The sequence below is a fragment of the Leguminivora glycinivorella genome, chromosome 7 (genome assembly GCF_023078275.1).
Source record: "Leguminivora glycinivorella isolate SPB_JAAS2020 chromosome 7, LegGlyc_1.1, whole genome shotgun sequence".
Taxonomy (NCBI): domain Eukaryota; kingdom Metazoa; phylum Arthropoda; class Insecta; order Lepidoptera; family Tortricidae; genus Leguminivora; species Leguminivora glycinivorella.
Window position 1 is genome coordinate 11,254,788 of NC_062977.1, and position 21,770 is coordinate 11,276,557.

At 36.6% G+C, this 21,770-nt stretch overlaps 2 protein-coding genes across 4 annotated transcripts; both read right to left on the reverse strand.

The window, feature by feature from the left end:
* Positions 1 to 1,002: 1,002 nt before the first annotated feature.
* Positions 1,003 to 5,164, reverse strand: LOC125228245 (protein singles bar). Its single transcript, XM_048132740.1, has 4 exons — positions 4,155 to 5,164; positions 3,513 to 3,695; positions 1,937 to 2,077; positions 1,003 to 1,227 (listed from the first exon to the last, which is right to left on the reverse strand). The coding sequence occupies exons 1-4, from the start codon at positions 4,299 to 4,301 to the stop codon at positions 1,150 to 1,152; spliced, it is 549 nt and encodes a 182-aa protein (XP_047988697.1). The 5' UTR covers positions 4,302 to 5,164; the 3' UTR covers positions 1,003 to 1,149.
* Positions 5,165 to 6,692: 1,528 nt separating this feature from the next.
* LOC125228252 lies at positions 6,693 to 21,343 on the reverse strand. 3 transcript variants are annotated; one of them, XM_048132750.1, is made up of 5 exons: positions 21,238 to 21,343; positions 17,501 to 17,625; positions 9,036 to 9,218; positions 8,174 to 8,302; positions 6,693 to 6,921 (listed from the first exon to the last, which is right to left on the reverse strand). In XM_048132750.1, exons 2-5 carry the CDS (start codon positions 17,615 to 17,617, stop codon positions 6,847 to 6,849), a joined length of 504 nt encoding a protein of 167 aa, XP_047988707.1. In that variant the 5' UTR covers positions 17,618 to 17,625; positions 21,238 to 21,343; the 3' UTR covers positions 6,693 to 6,846. The 3 variants fall into 3 exon arrangements, with proteins under 3 accessions (XP_047988707.1, XP_047988706.1, XP_047988705.1); XM_048132749.1 differs by lacking the exon at positions 21,238 to 21,343 and adding an exon at positions 20,751 to 20,829; XM_048132748.1 differs by lacking the exon at positions 21,238 to 21,343 and adding an exon at positions 20,570 to 20,731.
* Positions 21,344 to 21,770: the final 427 nt, after the last annotated feature.

A 21,770-nucleotide genomic window follows, 5' to 3' on the forward strand; every position in this document is an offset into this window, starting at 1 on the left:
TAAGAATCATGGCGAAAAAACATAATTGATATTGTAACCTACAGGAAGCACAGTTACTTTTTTAAGCTAAGTTACTACCTAAGTAATTTACTCCGTTGCGAATAGTCGACTTATTTCAATGACAAGTCGTGACATGGCTGTTTATTACTTTTCCCCTCACTAGCTCGGAAACACGTGTTTTGTCCTTTAATACCAGCGGGTAAAAACGCATTTTATCCACTAGTGGGTAAAGTAATTTGACCTTGAATAAAGTCAAATTAACTGCTTTAAAATTGATAAAAGTAGGTGAATCTAGTAATAAAGATGATTTACCACCTGTGGAACTACTGGAAGCAGTGATAAACGCATTTTTTGCATTGTAGTTTCCTCGCTGTAGTGAGGGGAAAAGTTTTGTGTTACACTCGGGTGCAAATGTATTTTACTTCTCGTGTGTTAAAAAACTCGCAAGTTCAGGATTCTATTTCGAACCACTCGCTTCGCTCGTGGTTCAACTATAGAATCCTTTCACTTGCTCGTTTTTCAATTCCACACTCGGCGTTAAAATACAACTTTGCCCCCTGTATAACAAATAACTATTGTTAAACTAAATACACTTAATAGTTATTTGTTATACAAGGGGGCAAAGTTGTATTTTAACGCCGAGTGTGTATAACAAATAACTATTGTTAAACTAAATACACTTAATAGTTATTTGTTATACAAGGGGCAAAGTTGTATTTTAACGCCGAGTGTGGAATTGAAAAACGAGCAAGTGAAAGGATTCTATAGTTGAACCACGAGCAAAGCGAGTGGTTCGAGAATAGAATCCTGAACTTGCGAGTTTTTTAACACACGAGAAGTAAAATACATTTGCACCCGAGTGTAAGTGTATTTAGTTTAACAAAGAAATTTATACACTTACTAGGTAGGTATCTCTGAAAATTTACTGTACTTAATTCTTACTATTGTGAACCATTTTTAGTATCATTACATGTGTGTGATATGTGGGGGCAATGTTTATAATTCAAAGGTAAATAGTCTTATTGTTTTAGTAAGAAAATAATATTTAACTTAAATATACCTAATTCTAAAGTAGGTAAACCATATGGAATGAGTTGTTAGTTTCGATTACATAAAAATATTCGTCGGCGATTCTTGTTTGGTACATTTTCATCGATATCCTTTAAGATATTTGTATGAAATGTACGCGTCGACGCCGTGAAGTATTCCCAGAACTACTCCAATGTACTGAAACGAAGAAAATGCACATTTCAGTAGGTACAATTTATAGAGACATCTAAGTTCAGTTTAAGTTAGTCATTTAAAAATAAAACTATGGAAACGGATTAAATCGCGTATAATGAATTTAAAATACATCCCTAATTTAATTTTTCCTCAGTCACCCGTTGACCACGAACGCTGTAAAGAGTTCGAAACGTCGGGATGTATTTTAAATTCATTATACGCGATTTAATCCGTTTCCATAGTTTTATTTCATGAGTAACTATCGCGGTAACCGAAGACAATATTAGTCATTTAAGTTATGAAACTTAGTCGTATTTTTATCACCCTTGAAAGTTTTTCCTAAGAGGTAATGTATTGCGAATTCTTTTATATCTAATGTGTGACAGACAACGTGAATAACAACAATAATGGTTTATATTAAGCTAATATTTATTTTGTACGAAAAATTAAAAAAAAAGACTTCATAATTTTTATGAGGAACCGAGGAAGAAGAAGATATTTAAGTAAGTATAGTAAATAGCTATTTATTGGCTAAATAAGTACATACATATATTAACATCTTTGTAAAATATACCACGCTTACTTACGCCAACTTTTAGAACAGGCAAAAGCCCCGCACTCAACTCACTCAAGAAAAGAAGAACTATTTAAGACAAATGATATTGAGTTGATGTAGTTATAATAGGTACTTATAATGTGTCAGTATACTTACATAGACTGCAGTCATGGCTGGGTATGCCGAGTACATGCTGATGACGGCGTACTGCGGGTAGAGGTAGAGGTTTACCGCCACACCCATATAGGATGAGGCAGACAGGTACAGGAAGCAGGCCGTCGCGTTGAACAAACATTCCTGTGGACAACAGGCAAAACAATTATTTCCAAACACGGACTGCTTCATGAAATATCTTGAGATGATAGACGACAGAAAGTAGCAGGCGATGAAAAACGCACTGGAGAAGGTGTAAGCCGAGGCAGTATAAGCCGGTGCGAGGCCGGCATATACATATGTATGTACAATTCAATTTACAAACATGGGCTGCTTGATGAGGTGCTGTGAGCTACACGACAGTACGCAGCAAGCGATGAATAGCGTGGTGGTGATCAGGCAATCCAGCCGAGGCGGTAGTGAGGAACCCGTGGAAGAACGAGCAGAGTGCAAAACACGTGTACAACTTACAAACACGGACTGCTTGATGAGGTGCTGCGAGTTAGATGAGAGTACGTAGCAGGCAATGAGCAGCGCGGTGGTGAGCAGGCAGGCCGAGGCGGTGGTGAGGAATCCGTGGAAGGCGAGTTAGATGAGAGTACGTAGCAGGCAATGAGCAGCGCGGTGGTGAGCAGGCAGGCCGAGGCGGTGGTGAGGAACCCGTGGAAGAACGAGCAGAGTGCAAAACACGTGTACAACTTACAAACACGGACTGCTTGATGAGGTGCTGCGAGTTAGATGAGAGTACGTAGCAGGCAATGAGCAGCGTGGTGGTGAGCAGGCAGGCCGAGGCGGTGGTGAGGAATCCGTGGAAGAACGAGCAGAGTGCAAAACACGTGTACAACTTACAAACACGGACTGCTTGATGAGGTGCTGCGAGTTAGATGAGAGTACGTAGCAGGCAATGAGCAGCGCGGTGGTGAGCAGGCAGGCCGAGGCGGTGGTGAGGAACCCGTGGAAGAACGAGCAGAGTGCAAAACACGTGTACAACTTACAAACACGGACTGCTTGATGAGGTGCTGCGAGTTAGATGAGAGTACGTAGCAGGCAATGAGCAGCGCGGTGGTGAGCAGGCAGGCCGAGGCGGTGGTGAGGAACCCGTGGAAGAACGAGCAGAGTGCAAAACACGTGTACAACTTACAAACACGGACTGCTTAATGAGGTGCTGCGAGTTAGAGGAGAGTACGTAGCAGGCAATGAGCAGCGCGGTGGTGAGCAGGCAGGCCGAGGCGGTGGTGAGGAATCCGTGGAAGAACGAGCAGAGTGCAAAACACGTGTACAACTTACAAACACGGACTGCTTGATGAGGTGCTGCGAGTTAGATGAGAGTACGTAGCAGGCAATGAGCAGCGCGGTGGTGAGCAGGCAGGCCGAGGCGGTGGTGAGGAATCCGTGGAAGAACGAGCAGAGTGCAAAACACGTGTACAACTTACAAACACGGACTGCTTGATGAGGTGCTGCGAGTTAGATGAGAGTACGTAGCAGGCAATGAGCAGCGCGGTGGTGAGCAGGCAGGCCGAGGCGGTGGTGAGGAACCCGTGGAAGAACGAGCAGAGTGCAAAACACGTGTACAACTTACAAACACGGACTGCTTGATGAGGTGCTGCGAGTTAGATGAGAGTACGTAGCAGGCAATGAGCAGCGCGGTGGTGAGCAGGCAGGCCGAGGCGGTGGTGAGGAACCCGTGGAAGGCGGAGCCGAGCGTGCCGGCTGCTGACATGCCGTACTTCACCAGCAGGCTCTGGCACAGACCGCCTAGCATCTGTATACGAGCAATGTTGTTGATTTGTTAAATATTTACCCCCTTATTCATAAACGTACTCTAAGTACGTAAACGTAAGTTCGTTTGTCCTTTTCTATCACACCAATATGTTGGAAAGGGACAAACGAACTTTATCGGCTTGATAACTTTAGAGCACGTTTGTAGTGACGTAACCAAGTCTGTAGTGATTTTATTAGAGTCTAAAACTAGCGCACGTGTACTAGTTCAGATAATTCACACAAAACCAGAACAAAACTTTCAAAAATCAGTTCATGAATTTATCAGGAACATACAGACAGACCTACGACGTGGCGGACAACTTGTCCGTAGTGTAAATGTTTTATTATTTATATTTAAGTTTCATACCTATCTTTGTTATTTTCCTATACACAAGGTAGGGTGAAATAAATTTCACCACTAACTGAAATGTGTTACTTATTTTTTGTAGGAAATACTTACCGCTTCAGCAAGTTTTATCAATCCATGTTGTGAAGTGAGGTACCCCAGGTTGAGGCACTCACAGCAGCGGCAGCAACAACATTTGATGCCGCGCTCGCCGCCGCCGCCGCCCGGCGCAACACGAACTATGGTTGGGCCTCGTGTCATTTCACAATATTACACCAAAATTCTAACGTTTCACAATAAACACACTTCCCTCCACAATGTCCAGACACAATCTATGGCTCATCCGGCAGGAAACAAGGGAGAGTTCAAACACTTCGCCAAACGGTCATTAACAACATGTATTTTTAGATGTTTTGCGCACGCGCAAGTTCAGCAAACTTTCGCCCTATTGGCCTAATTTTGAATCAAGAGCAGTTCACTTGAATATTTTCTATTAAATTTATCTGGATAATGTGAACCTTCTCTAACAAATGTCGGGACTTATTTGAATATGTCGCGTGCTAAGCAAGGAGCGTGCCGGCGTGTAAAAATAACTGGACGAACACCCGCGACTTATAGCAGTGGAGACTTCTATTTATGGATTAGGGTGGCCCCAACACCTTGATCTCAGGAATACTATATTTATTATAAATAAAACAATGGCAGAATCAAACATGGGGTTATCATTAGGTGCTTACAAATAGGTACTCGGGAAGGTACTGTAAACGGAGCCCGTAACCTATAACCCTATAAGCAATTAAGCAGTCACATGAGCAATACGAGTATGAGCATCGCCTAACTAGTACTATTTATATTTGATGATATATGAAGAAAAAATACGCCCCTTAATAAAATAAAACTTCACATTTTACTAGAAAGTACAAATATATTAAAATTAAAGTATATATTCAACAACATCGATAGCAAAAGTTCTCGTAAGTAAGTATATTGCAAATACTTAAGTATATAAATATTATTTTCTCAAACATGCAATGAAATATTGTCTTTACGTTCCTTAAAATGGGCTGGGAAGTATCGCTTTTTGGGCGCAACAACTCGAGAGGACTGTAAAGGGATTTCATATTATTTTTCAGGCCTGCAAAGTAACTTTTTTTTATAAAATATTGTCCTTTAGAGCATTTTTTTTTATTTCATTGTATGTTTGAGAAAAGCACTATACATGCCTCGGCGTGAAAACGGATTCCCTTTCGTTCCTTAAAATGGGCTGCTCGCACGCTATCGCCGTATATACCCACTTGGCCGGAAATCCTCATTTTCCCGGCCTCTGATGTAATGTACTATTTCTCAAACATGCAATGAAATATTGTCTTTACGTTCCTTAAAATGGGCTGGGAAGTATCGCTTTTTGGGCGCAACAACTCGAGAGGACTATAAAGGGATTTCATATTATTTTTTAGGCCTAGGCCTGCAAAGTAACTTTTTTTCATAAAATATTGTCCTTTAGAGCATTTTTTTTTATTTCATTGTATGTTTGAGAAAAGCACTATACATGCCTCGGCGTGAAAACGGATTCCCGGCCTCGTATCCCTATCCGGCCTCGCTCGCACGCTCGCTCGACCGTATATACCCACTTGGCCGGAAATCCTCATTTTCCCGGCCTCTGATGTAATGTACTATTGCGGTACGTGGTAAAATTCGGAATCAAAATCTCGAGTAATAATAGCTAGTAGGTATGTACTTACATACATGCTACTATTCTGGAAGCAACGAAGTCTTATGCGTTTAACGGATGGCTAAATAATTTACAACTATTTTAACTTTAAAGTAGGTAACATAATATCATTGATGGTTATCTCCATAAATAGGTACTTTTAAAACCATAATACCTGTGGTAATATATTATTAGTTTTATTATGTACCTGCATTCATACGCGTATTGTTAATTAAAAATATCATTAAACCAATTTCATAAATATTTGGTTATACCTAAAAAAATTTGAACCAATTTTATTAATTCACTCTCACGAGTATTATTTTTTCCAATATTAATTAATGTTATTGTTCATTTATTGTACTTACTTACATATTTAAAAAATGTGTTCTGATCACAATTTCTCATTCAGTGTTGACTTGCAATAATATGTATTTATACAGGGTGTTTCAATGAACGTAATACAAAACAGTTTTTTTTTACAATTTTTATCCATTTCTTAGCATTTAAAACTTTCCCGCACTCATACCTAACTTCTTAATACATTATTAAAAAAGACATACTTACTTACATGTACATACAAATACGTTATTGAAAAGTATATAGCTTAGATAGTTTAAGATTATTTTATATTTACTTACTTAATTAACTTAAAAGTAATTAACCAAAAATTTTAAACTTTGCAATAGGTAACTATTTTTGTGCTGGAAAAGGCTTAAACATTTGCGCCGACATTAATTAACAGATTTTTTCTGAATTCCGAATAACTGGCTGTTGGACTCGCCTCGCCTCTAGTCTACTTGTATATTAGTATCCCTTAGAACAACGAATACTCTTGAACTGACTAGTTAGTATAACTTAAATTATTAAATAAATTATTATGGTAAAACACTAAATATAATTTATATCTGCAACATTTCTATACATATGTCTCAATCATGTCTCAATATTACATATAATATATTTATCCTTATCTTTAACATTCATGGCAAAGGCAGTAAGATGGCATCTTAGAAAGTAAAATAGTTGTGGAACACACTAGATATTGTGTTTGTATAGACATGAAAATCCTGACTTCCTGAGTGTACTTATGGCTTATATTCCACGGTACGAACGATTCGCGAAAATCGTGCTTACCAAATACAGTGTAGCCACGACAAGTCCCATAATCTGAAAATAAAAATGACATTAGAACATAAAAAACAGAAAAACAAAAATATTTACTAAATCAAACAAGTTTATCACTAGGAAAGGGGCGAAATTCAAATTTTCTATTGAACGGCAAACATTCGCTGACCTGATTTTATTATGATTACCTTCTTATTCTTATGCCTCTTTTTCTAGTGACGGAAACGGCATGACAATAAATGATGTTTTTCTAACGCCGAACTTGTTATTCGTCATTTACAGGGTCGTGCATAGAACTCCCCAAAACCAGCATCCGCCGGCTTTCCGCGCATGCGCGCAGTATCGAAAAAACTGAAAATGCACTGTTTGGCTCTGTACCCATGGTAACGCATTGTTATAACGATATTGCGCGCGTGCGCGGGAAGGCTTTGGGCAGCTGAGCTGACAGTGCAAACCTTTGCGTCAAAATACAGGAAACAGTGTGAATTTCACGAAAGTTATTCAAGAAAACTATTAAAAACTAAGTGCATGGTCGTAGAAAAAGTATTGTATGCAACGGTGTTTAACTGAGTCAAAAAATACTCGTGGCGTCTGCCTCAAATTGTTACCCACGCCACTCGTCTTTTTTGAGCTCCTTTAAACGCCTGTTGCATAAAATACTATTATTTTATTATTTTTGTAGTCTGTAGTACATACACTGCTATTTTACAGCCCTAGTGCGCAAAGTAGATTTTTTTTTAATTTACTGTTTCGAAACTTTAGTGGGCCCAGTCCATATGTGCTGTAATAATTATTTGTTATACAAGGGGGCAAAGTTGTATTTTAACGCCGAATGTGGAGTTGAAAAACGAGCAAGTGAAAGGATTATATAGTTGAACCACGAAGTTTTTCAATACAAGATAAGTAAAATACATTTGCTCCCGAGTGTAACACAAAACTTTTCCCCTCACTACAGCGAGGAAACTACAACGCAAAAAATGCGTTTATCACTGCTTCCACTACAGGTGGTAAATCATCTGCATTACTAAATTCACCTACTTTTGTCAATTTTAAAGCAGTTAATTTGACTATATTCAAGATCAAATTACTTTACCCACTAGTGGATAAAATGCATTTTTACCCGCTGGCATTAAAGGATAAAACACGTGTTTCCGAGCTAGTGAGGGGAAAAATATTGTACAATACACGTGCTAATTTCCTATTTTTCGCACTCGTATTATAATAGTCTATGTTAGCTTATTACATCTGGAAATATTGTTATCCCAGATAGATTTCTAATGAATAATGAACTTACCGAAGCGGCTAAATACGGTTCGTAATAGCTTCTGTATCCGTAAGTATTTTTGTACCGATTGACTTCTATCAGTAACGTGAGACTGGCTGCCAAATACAGGATACAAGCCAAACCGTGGTATATCACCTCCTGGAAATTAAATCATCATTAAATTCCTATTATATATTTATCATACTATGGAAACTTTCCAAAATTGCGAAATTTTGTAAATGGGATAAATTCTGAAACTATCCTGATCTTTGTATGGAGATGGAAATTTTCCATTTCGTAAATTTACTCATATTCCTTTTGAAAATTTCATGAAATTTCCGATTTTTTTTTTTGGAAATTTTCCACTTGCACATCAATAATTTATTAATTTTTCAAGATACAAAAAAAAAAAACATTTTTTGAGAAAACAATCAACCATCGGTGACGTGATTTAAGAACTGTAAAACAACGAGGTATTTTGTATTAATAGGATACCATTATTATTTATTCAGTTAGACCAAGCTAAGTTGGCCATTATGTATTATGAGAGTACAGATTGTACAGAACTTGTAATGAGTAATTGACGTAATTTCATAGAAATTTCACGTTTTAATACCTCGTAATTCACGCTACCTAATTCGATACCAACCAACATAGCTGAGTGTGCTCTATGAACCGCAGAAAACCCAAAAAGTTTAACTAAATACTTAGGTTAAGAGACATAAAATATAGCTTTATCAGTTATTAACAATGGTACCATTACGAGTATGAAACGGTTTTTCTTTTTCAACATAAAAACGACGCTTGAGACCGCAATGTTCCACGGCGCAAGTAAAATTAGCACCAAAAACATAAAGTAGAAAGTATAAAGCAAAATGAAACGAGAACTTACATATATTGTCTTTGATATTAGAGAAGCTGTGGACAAGGAGACTAAGCACGCCGTGAGAAGACAAAACGTGCCGATCATGAACGTCACTGCCATCAGAAAGAAGAAAAGCTCTGGAGCGTGCAGCACGTAACCTTTTTCATTGTGGTAGTATCCAATAACGCCAACGCACGCCGCTCCAAGTGCCTGGAAAATTAATGAAAATCTTGGTAGATATCGGGTACATAATATGTATCAACATTGGCACGTGCGATTAAACTAAAACTTTGTAAAACAAAGAACTATTATTGTTTGACCCTTGACCTGGAATACATTTTGTGCGAAACATTCTTCAATGTTTAATAAAGTTTAATAATAATAATAATAAGTAATAAGTATTTATTGGTCTTAAATCACTTAACAACTATTTTACAATAGAAAAGTTAACAATAAATAATAAATTAACAAGTTAATACTTAATAAATTAACTTCGACGTGGCTAGCCGGTGGCAGCTACTGGCGGGTACACTTTGTTTCAGCAGTAGGGTAAACTCGCCTCATTCGGTGACAGGCCTAATTCGGTGATACAAGCTTTGAAACACTATTTCGAAAGACGATTTTTGGTTGTTTCACCGAATTAGGCCTGTCACCGAATGAGGCGAGTTTACCCTACTTTTCGCTACCTACCTTTTTAATCGACATGAAAATATAAATAATATTTTCACCACACCAACGGGTAAAGGCTTACTTTGCTATTCGAAAACAGATAGCAAAATTGCATTTTATCCACAAGAGTGCAAAGTAATTTCATACAAATTTTAACTCGATGTCTTAAGATGACTGGTAGAATTTACCTATAAATGATGATTTTGAATCATAAATATTAAAGAAATTGATGGATTTGATTTAATTTGATGTTTAATAGTTAGTATTTTGTTCGTGTTGGTGTGGTGAAAAATTTTGTATTTCACTCGGTGGCAAAGTTTGTTTAACCTTCGTGCCTTGAAACCCTCGCAACGCTCAAGATTACACTTTTTGAACCACTCGCTACGCTCGCGGTTCAATATTGGAATCTTTCGCTTGCTCGGGTATCAATATTGGCACGTGCGGTTAAACAACTACTTTGCCCCCTTGTAAAACAAATAACTATTTCATTAATTTCCATTAGCCAATTTCTTGAGTAGGTATCGCAATATTATTAGGTCAAGAAAATATGAATATTTAATTGAATATTTGGATGACGAAATCCAAACGTTTCAACAATAACAACATGAGTATGACTAAACTATAAAGAATGATTTCCTATTTATGATGACGTATTATTAACAAATCGTTTATTATACACCCACTTTTTATTTTGTTTTCAATTATAAACTCTGTTTATGTTTTATGTCCACCACAGGACAGGCTGTGCCTAGTGTGGGGACCAGAATAACATGTAACACTTTGTTATTTTAATAAACGTTTCTTTCTTCTTTCTTTCTAGTTATATTTAGCATTAAGAACTTACATGGTGCCGCCATTTACAAAAATAGTTATTTGTTATACAAGGGGGCAAAGTTGTATTTTAACGCTGAGTGTGGAATTGAAAAACGAGCAAGTGAAAGGATTCTATAGTTGAACCACGAGCGAAGCGAGTGGTTCGAGAATAGAATCCTGAACTTGCGAGTTTTTTAACACACGAGAAGTAAAATACATTTGCACCCGAGTGTAACACAAAACTTTTCCCCTCATTATAGCGAGGAAACTACAATGCAAAAAATGCGTTTATCACTGCTTCCAGTAGTTCCACAGGTGGTAAAACATCTTTATTGCTAGATTCACCTACTTTTATCAATTTTAAAGCAGTTAATTTGACTTTATTCAAGGTCAAATTACTTTACCCACTAGTGGATAAAATGCGTTTTTACCCGCTGGTATTAAAGGACAAAACACGTGTTTCCGAGCTAGTGAGGGGAAAAAAATATTAAGAACAACCATTAAATTATTAAATATTCTATGGGCCAATTAGGAAAAAAATGATATCATAATATATTATGATATCATTTTTTATATGATATCATTATAATGTTCCATGATGTCACTGTTCTATTTATGGAATAATAAGTTCTTCAATAAAATCTAATTTATTTCCTTTTAAACAACTCTTGCTAGCAAGAGTGATGCTAGGGAGTAAAAAAATAGGCCTGTTCTCTAGCTAGTACAGAGCTCAAATGAAACTCAATATGAAATAAATAAATGGGCGAGTCCCGTGTGTAGATGTATAATCATCACCAGTCGCTTATATCTAATTATCGTTTACGATGAGAGATGACTCATCGGTGCTATGTAGTTGACATCATGCCGCAGTTTCAAGGAACAACAGATTGAGAAATTTCTTACTTATTGTACTTATAGCAAGCTTTCTACTACCATATCTCTTCAATTACAACGAATTTCTCGAAATTGATATAAAATAATAATATTATTTTAAAATCAGTGATCCCGACGAAGTCGTAGATTTTTTTTTATAAGTAGTTTTTTTCTTTATTGGAACAACACAATAGTACATTACGATACAAGTGCGTAAAAAAGGAAGTTCGAAACGAGTGGCGATAAATTAAAACACGACCGAAGGGAGTGTTTTAAATCGACACGAGTTACGAATTTCCTTTTTGCACGTGTATCGTAATTCGTACGACGTTTTTCAGTACAGATGAGCCTCCGAAGTTTCGACCTGGCATATAATGAACCACTTCTCGAACTAGTGCGTAAAAAAACGACCATCTGTACTGAAAAATAATTATTATAATACCTACAATACAACAATAGTTTATTCAAGAATAGTGCTCTTGGCCGGTATTTTTTTTCTTGTTACCACGCGCCACCACGACACGTACCTAATATTTTTACACAGATTGGAATGTGTTAAGATGCCCTTATTATTAACGATGCGTTACTGCTTGCACAACACTGGTATTTACGTAACTGAAATTAGGTCAGTTTGGACCAGAATATCTGAGAGATGATAAAACTCGTAAAACTTGAGTCTGACAATATTGAAGATAAAAAAGAAAAAACACATTCTGCCCAGAAAAAATTCTATCTCTATTTAAACGTGATAGCGAAACAGGGGAAAACCCTCTCTTGCTTATTGCCAAGGCAAGTGCGAAGCCCGGGGTGGGTACCCCATTCGTCACCCCCAAAGGCTAGGTCACCACACTGGGGCCCTACCTGTGTACCTACTTAACATATGGTTTTGTATTTTTATTAGGGCATTCTAAGTCTCCAAGCTTGTTTCCAATTCCAAATTCCAAGTAATTCACTCGTTTAGATATAAAATATATATAGGTAAGTAATTTTCTTTCTACTTATTGTTAATTATTTTAGAAATTAACACCTGTCACTTACCTGTTAACGAACCAACCATGTAATTATTTTTTCACCACACCAACTGATAAAGGCTTACTTTGCTATTCGAAAACAGATAGCAAAATTGCATTTTATCCACAAGAGTGAAAAGTAATTTCATACAAATTTTAGCTTGATATCTTGAGCTGGCTGGTAGAAATTACCTATAAAATGATGATTTTGAATTATAAATATTGAATAAATTGATAGATTTGATTTAGTTTGATGTTTTATAGTCAGTATTTTGTTCGTGTTGGTGAAGTGAAAAATGTTGAGTTTCACTCGGCGGCAAAGTTTGTTTAACCTTCGTGCCTTGAAACCCTCGCAACGCTCAAAATTCCACTTTTTGAATCACTCGCTTGCGATTCAATATTGGAATCTTTCACTTGCTCGGGCTTCAATATTGGCACGTGGGGTTAAACAACAACTTTGCCCCCTTGTAAAACAAATAACTATAAAAATTAAGAATTGTTTTAATTATTAATAAAAGGCATATAATTAACCGGGCAACTAAAATATTAAACGGGAAGTTATGTCGGGCATACAATAATATAATTTGGCTGTGTTTTAATATTGTGGCGACAAAAAAAATATATGAGCCTCAAATACTAAGCACCATTATTATTGAAAAAACGGCAGCAAATTTCAAGCGACAAAAATATTGCCGAGGAACATTAAACAATACTTTGGCGACTAAAATAATAATTGGCACCTAGTATTGTAAAGCGTAAGATTTTTAATATTTGTAGTCATCTAGATGTTAGCACCTAAATAATTATACTTAGCTCATCGTTTAAAGTAGTATTTAAATGGCGGAGGCAACTAAAAAAAATTATTGGGAAGTAGGTTTTTTTTAAACACATATAAAATCTGTTTTTTTATCATGCAGAAACGTCTGCGTATAAGTCCTACCAAATTTGCTATGTCATATTCTCAGGTACTTTGTATGAACAAAACAACGATAGCAAAAAGGAAATGAAATACAGTCCCAGAGGCACCGTTAGGTACGACGACGAGCGAAGCGAGGAGGAGTGTTAGGTATGTTGCATCCCCAACACACATGACTCGCTATCAAAACAGAAATAGGAAGAAAATGGACAACTTTTTACCGCCTAAATATTATGCAATCAAAAATCTACGGTAGTACTCTTAATCTAGAAGATTATTTTGCTCTTTAACATTATGCCAGCATAAGATTCGATATTATAAAATCTGCGGAACGATTTATGCCAAAGCATATTATGATTAAGGTTTTCCTGCCAAAAAAAATAATCTTTCAGAGTGATGTTAAGGTGGCTCGCCTAGGTTACCCGAAGCTCAGGCTGCGTTAGATGGCGTTAATCTGCAAATTACCAGTCTTATTTTTTTTGTGGAGTCGTACAGGCATTTATATACTTTCAATTATGCTTCGCGAACATTTAATATTAAAATTGACGTATTACAACAAACATTCAACTTCTCATTGTAACGTTAATCCCCTTAATGTAAATAAATTTACTATTTTACACTATTTTTAAGTACCACTCACACATACAAACAGTGTTTTTGTATTCCTTCTAGTCGATAATTTCACGCGGCGACAGCTTGTTTAAATAGCCTTGCGGTAAATACGTGCCATCGCATGATTTGCATGGAAGTACTGGGTTCGAATCCAGGACTTTATCTCTTTTTTTTTCAATACTACGTCGGTGGCAAACAAGCATACGGTCCGCCTGATGGAAAGCGGTCACCGTAACCTATGGACGTCTGCAACTCGAAGAGTGTCGCTTGCGCGTTGCCGCCCCATTAGAAACTTGTACACTCCCCTTTGCTGCGTATGCACAGCAAAAAGGAGTGTACAAGTTCAAAGGAGGGTTTGGGTTGCCGACGACTCAAAGGACAATAGACGGAACAAATTAGTTCCGTAAGTCCTCCCGTCGTCAGCACCCCGCACCCTCGTTGAGCTCTGGCAGCCTTACTCACCGGCAGGAACACAACACTATGTGACACTATTTTTTGTTCGTCGAACTCAGAATTTCTAACATAATTATCCTAATCTGATATTTAAAAAAAAATCCAAAAAGTATAGATAAATTTTAGTTTCTAAACTACGATCCGAATGATTTTTTTTTCTAATTGTTTATTTTTGATGGAGCAAGGGTATTCAAATCGCTTTTGAAATCTTAAATTAGTAAATGAAAATGCAATAGTTAACTGAGTAACGTAATGCTTTAAAAACTCAAGTGGACTTTTTTTATCTAAGGAGTGATTTCGATAAAATATTATATTTAGCGAGGGTATTAAAAGTTGTGTTTTATATCTCAACTTAATAAATAGAAAATCAAAATGACAATAAAAAAATCAATATGTTCTCTAAGACAAAATTGATACCTTCGGCTCTCCATTCATGCTCAGTCAATAAAAAAAACGAAATTTATATCCAAAAAAATACAAAAAGTTTATATAATCCTGGGAATCGAACGCACCTTCACGGCGTGACAGACGATTGTTCCCCAACGACGCCATTACATAACACGCTGTTACCGACGAAATTGGGCTATACATATATAATTATTTAAATATAAATAATAATGTCAAATCCATACTAATATTACAAATGGGAAAGGGTGTGTGTCTGTTTGTTTGTCCGTCTTTCACGGCAAAACCGGAGCGACGAATTGACGTGATTATTTAAGGGGATTTAGTTGAAGGGATGGAGAGTGACATAGGCTACTTTTTGTCTCTTTCTTACGCGAGCGAAGCCGCGGTCAAAAGCTAGTTTATTATAAATGGGAAAAGCTGGTTACTCTATAATCTGAAGTGGAAGAATTCGTTGTTTCACCAAAGATAATTTGTGTTTGTTTGTTTGTCCGTCTTTCACGGCCAAACGGAGCGACGGATTGACATGTTTTTTAAGTGGAGATAGTTGAAGGGATGGAGAGTGACATATGCTACTTTTGTCTCTTTCTAACGCAAGCGAAGCCGCGGGCTAAAGCTAGTACAGCACGGGAAGCATGGTCGCGCGATAGATGATAAAATATCAGGCTGTCCCTGTCGCACTATTAGTAAGTGCGATTATAGGGACGGCCAGATGTTTTATCATTTATCGCGCGACCATAATTGCCTGCCTGGACCAGATTATATTGATGATAATTATTATTTGTAACCATTTAGTTAATATTGTCTTCAGTTACCGCGATAGTTACTCATGAAATAAAAACTATGAAAACGGATTAAATCGTGTATAATGAATTTACAATTTATCCCGACGTTTCGAACACTACAGCGTTCGTGGTCTCTGAGCTCAGCGGGTGACTGAGGAAAAATTACAATGTGCAAAAGCTACCCACATACCTACATACATATTCATATATATAACTATTTAGTTGTTGAAGAAAAACATTCACACAACAATAACATAGGTCAACTAGCTCAGTAAATGTAAGGAAGTCAGCACATTACTAATACTAATACTATGCCACACTATGACCTATGTACCTGACCTGACGTGTAATATTTTATTTTATCAACAAAGGCATAATAAAGATTGTAATGTATTTTTGTATGAAAATAAAAAATAGGAAAGAAATATAGTAAGAGTCTTTTTTAATAGAATATTTATTCTATTAAAAAATAAAAATAAAACTTAATAAATCCAAAAAAAGTTCAAATTATTAAAAAAGAGCCCGGAATCGAACTCGAGATCTCCTGTTTCATAGTCAATGCATTTGACCGAGACGCCATTTCGATTTACACTAGCAGTGTCGAAATACACGATATGTATCTTTATTGACAAAATGCGTCATTATTTCTAAGTCTGCTTGAGTTAAGTAAACCAATATCTTTAAATAATTACTTGTCAAGAGCCAAGTGTCACTGATGACAATGTCAACTAAAAATGCGCGAAATATGACGGCTCTGTGTCTGTACACAAAATTTGGCACGCACATTTTCGTAAAATTAATAAAAAATTCACATGGATTTGTCCATGATTTCTGTATGAAACAATGTATTTCGTTCAATACTGCGACGATGGATAATGTATAGTAGATGTATGCGCATATTTTTATTTAGTTGTAGTGTGCGGTGACTAAATAAATGGTAGATGTTTTTTGTATGGAAAGCGAGCCACCTTAAGACTGCGTAAGGCCAGCCTTAGATTCGATAGAGTAAACGTCATGAAAAGTTAAATTAATTGTATAAACGAAGTTGCCTGCACCCCAAACACCTAATTTCTTACCCATAAGTATAATATTTTGTCGACCGTTATATTTTATAAGAATCCTTTTTTTTATTAAATTGACAGCTCAGGTGATGAGTGCCGATGTATAAATTTAAAATGTAGTTTCTATATTAATTTGCTATATAAATATTTTAAAAGAACTGTATATTTTATATTAATAGACAGCCGTTTTCCTATTAAACTGTATCTCTTAAATTGTTTCCAATATAATAATTCAGTTGCCAAATAAATAGTTGGTACTCGCGTCTGAATAAACCGTAGCCGTAATGACATTAAAATGCTACCTCATATTTAAATATTTTGAGGCCCCATTTTAGTCGCCGAACTATTATTTTTGATACCCATTTCTATGGTTATTCAGTCGCCCGGTTAAATACGTGCCTTAATAAAATGATGGTTACTGGAATTCATCGACGTCCCTTGATTTTCATCAAATGTGAGATCGGATTACCAAACATTGTCATCACTAGAATTGTCCTCAGAAGTGTCGGGTATCGATACGATAGTATTGTATAGGTACCTACTTCTAGTACTAGTACTTCTGATAAAGCTAACTACGATATTTTCCAGAATCACATTTGATAACTTTATGACTGCCACGAGCAGGGCAAGCAGTACATGCATACATATCCCTATTGAGGATTACAGTGTTCAGTTACAGTAGGTATTACCTACAGTGACTCTGGATCTAACCACCCAGCGAGAAACTCCAGGTGTTTGTCGAGACTCTTCGCTATAAGACGTTTGTACTGCTCTAAGCAATTACATATAACTTAAACTTTTTTTCCTTTAATTTAAAAAATGATAAGTTAATTTTAAATAATACAGCTATAAGGGTCACGTCGCCGACAAAAGTAAACTTTATAGTGGTCATTACCAGTTCAGCGAGCTTCAGTAGGCCGGGCAGCGTCCGCAGGTAGCCGGTGTTGACGAAGAGCGCGGAGCCGCCGTTCGTGGTGGTAGTGGTGCGAGTGATGGTCACCGAGTGCGACATGGCGCCACCTGGAACACGATACGATACGATACGATCATTTATTAATAAAAAGATATTTTACATGTCATTTTCTTAATTCTAGGTACTTATGCTAACAAATCTGTGACATAGGTTTATCAGTCGTTTGGTTAACCAACCAGTTGATTTTTTTCTTACAAACACCGGGTACCTACACCAATTACAACTCCTGTTAAATAGGATGGATGCCCAAGATTACGTAGAAAAAGATAAGTTCGTAGATTCATTGAACCAAAGAGGATCGAGTATTATAGAGAGTTACTGTCGAAGTAAAATGTGTAATCACAGTGCATAGACTGCCATCTCTTGACACAGGATTAAAACTTTTGAACCTCAGTTTTGACAATTTGGCACATATTCTTAGCTTGATATGTTTGAAAATGTCAAAAATTAATATTAGCGCCATCTAGCTGAGCGTACCCCAAAGGTGTATAATGCCATCTAGGCCACCGTACCTTTTTCTGTATGGTACTGAGGTACGTTTTTTTCTTAGACTGTCTATACAGAGTTATATATGTCTTTGATTGAACTAAATAGTAAATAAAGTAAACTCGCCTCATTCGGTGACACGCCTAATTCGGTGATACAAGCTTTGAAGCACTATTCCGAAAGTCGATTTTTGGTTGTTTCACCGAATTAGGCGTGTCACCGAATGAGGCGAGTTTACCCTATAATAAATAATACTTTCAATTTGTAAAGGTTAACAATGTTCATAACTATGCCAAATTTCAAATCGATAGCATAAGTAGTTCTCGAGATATTTAGGAATGTGACAGACATACAGACGGACAGAGACGCACCATAAGGGTTCCTTTTATACCTTTTTTAGTACGGAACCCTAAAAAGATAATCAGTACTGACTTCATTTTAATACATATAAAGTTTTAGCTTTTTTGATTGGAGAAGAATTCAAGTTTAGTTCATAACAATCCACTGCTGGTCCTTCGAACCGGATAGAGTTATGTTTTTTAAACTAATACCAACTACGAACGCCATTCACAGTAACTTTATTTCGGCGATCACTTAAATATTCGACGTATAAAAAAAGTACTTCTGCAATGTTCATACACAATATCGATTATAAAAATAAGTAACTAAGAGAATTTTAAGCCTTTATAAGTACTCTATATTTACGAAAACTGTTGTTGGTAAATCTTTATATAAATCGTGATATTTTTGCGTTCAGTCTTTATATCAGCTTACGTAATTCGACAGGAAAAAGCGTTTGTAATCGCCAAACAGTTCCTCATGGACGCGCCATAGTAGGTACACAATCCACCCACGCCCTCACAAAATGGTAAGCGGAGTAATTAAAGTCGATGTAGAGGTACGCTCATACGTCTCTCATCGTCTCCCAAAATGGGCCTTTAGGTCAACATGTTGGCGGGCCATGAGACCACAACGACCTATATTTACAGTTGAACTTTACTTTTATAACTTGATCCATAAAATCTTAACAAGTATCAGCAGATGCAAGACATATTTATACTGGTTATCTGGAGGCGATACGCTCGGATAGCTTTCTTAATTTGTCCTGTTTGTGTGCCGAGGCCGCTTGCTCTCGCGAATAAATAAGTATACTTACGTGTATGCACCATAACACTAACAGTGACTGGAGAGCTTATTTTAGGATCCTAGTAAAATTAAAGCTTTCAGTGGTCAATCGACCTTGAAGGAAACAACTAGAACTGAGAACTAAATATACGGCAGCTAAGTCCATAAGGTATTTTCATATTGTTTGGCGGGTACCTATTGTACATATGAGCATTTTCAGAATTTGGGTCCCCCCAATTAGCAAAAGTTGTTAACAAAAATTAACTCGCTGTCAGTTTTGTGACGACAATTAAGCATACAATCTGTCTAAATATTTACTTTTTTCACATTCTGAATGTAGATTATCACTTAAAGTTTATGTAATTAACACAAAAACAATAAATTTATTGAAATTTTATGCTTAATTATCGTCACAAAACTGACAGTGGGTTAATTTTTGTTACAACTTTCGCTAATTGGGGGGTCCCAAATTCTGAAAATGCCCATATAGTACGACACGGCATCGGCATCGAGATATATCTTTACAGTTTATACAAACAAGTAAACATTTTATACACACACTTAAATGTGTATAAAAGTTTAACTCCAAGCAAAATATTATCGCAAAAATTACATTTGAATAGCAAACATTTCCAATGCGTAATTACTAAATTCGTGTTGTTTACTGTTGTGTATATGTATTAAGTACACAGAAAATAACTTAAAGCAACTGCTTTACAACAATTCCCTATCGTGTATCTACCTAGGGCACGAGCATAAAAACTGTAAATTTCATGAATACACTCCATTGGTCCTTCGAGCCGTAGAGAATGATGCTTTTTGCTGATATTATGTAGTTGAATTTGTACGCGGCAAACACTCCCTTATAACTCCCACCCTCGTAATATATAACTACACTCAACTACATATATAAACTAACATCCCCCTCCCTTTATCCCCTATTTTTGTCGGTGACTTTATAGAAAATCTTTGGTGCAGTGTTTTTTACGATTTATAATGAATCATAAAAAACACTTAATTATGAATTCCCGCCTAAGAATCAGGTGTATACCCAATTAGTTCAAAAATAGAAAATGATAATTATTATAGTATATGTTTACGGATAAAATTATACATACAGCGATACATAGGTAGGTATTTCAAAAGTAATCAGTGACCGTTAGTGCGTTTTCAAATTATCCGATCCGATATCGGATGTCGGATCGAAAATTTAAAATCTTGCCATAGACTCCATAGCTTAGGTAAAGCTTCTTGAATATACCTAAGTTTATTTTATTTAGGACTGTTTATTTTGTTTTACTGAAAAAATGACTAACTTAACCTTACTAATTAAGATATCCCAATGACATAGAGAATAATAATGAAACAATATGTACTTACCTTTTTCTTGTCGTATGACACAATTATTAAAACAAAGCAAGCGAAATGCCGGGGACGTTTGCCCGAGCGAGTGCTGCGACCGACTGGCTGCTCTGACTCACTGTTTGCGACGCGCGTGCGTCTTCGCGCGCCGATACTCATGCCCAACCTTACAATAACTTGGAATGTATTACTTATTCACCTTTAGGACAATTTGTAGTGAAACACCGGCTTCAAACGTACGGCTTCAAATGTCGGCTTCAAACGTACGCTGGCTGCTGGAAGATGACGTGTACAGGAAAATAATATATGTGTCAAGGACTGAGTACCTACGGGAAACACGCATTTTTCAGGGCCACATAACAATACAAGTTACGCTTTTTTGGCTCCTTTACAGACTCCTTTTAGATACAGGTTTAAACTGATACATGATTTTTCAAAATATCCAACTAACCAAAACAGCCACGACGAAAAGCTCACGGTGTTCAAAAAATACCAAATCTCATGTAGTAGCCTAAGAACTTCTGACTCTACAACGTTAGTTTTACAAACTCTACGACTAGGAAGATTTGTCATTTTATGAGTAGATAGTATGAGTACCTATGTATAAATCCTTACCCAAGGATCCATATTTCATAGTATAATCAAAGACATATATAACTCGATCCTCTTTGGTATAATGTACATACCTATAGATGCGGTACACCTCTATCTTTCAAGGTCTTTCACTTGGGCTATTTTTATTAGCTATCACCCGGTCAAGCGAATGTTAGTCAGCGTCAGCTCTCATGATATCACTCGACGAGTAAATACGAACTGAGGTCAATCCTCTGATGTCACCGGTGCGGCGGAACGTATTCCGAATACCGTAAACAATGTTTTATAAATTAGTCACATTGTTCTTAGAAACTCGGAAACTCTTTATTACCTACATGCTATTTAGCTACATATTTCCATGAATATACAATAAGGTGATACTTACCTATTTCATTTCAATTAGGTACTATGTGGAATTTTCGATGCGTCAAAAAAGTAATGGGCTCTGACCTCAAGAGTAGGTAAAGCCTGACAAGATTTTATTTGACCCTGAAAGAGTGTCGCTACAAACCGCTTTCATATGGCAATAATGTGCGGACGTCATATATAATGGGGACAGCGTGTACTGGTTTCGCTTTAATATTTGTAGAAAATGAAAACAGGGTTTTAGAGAATCAAAGTTTAA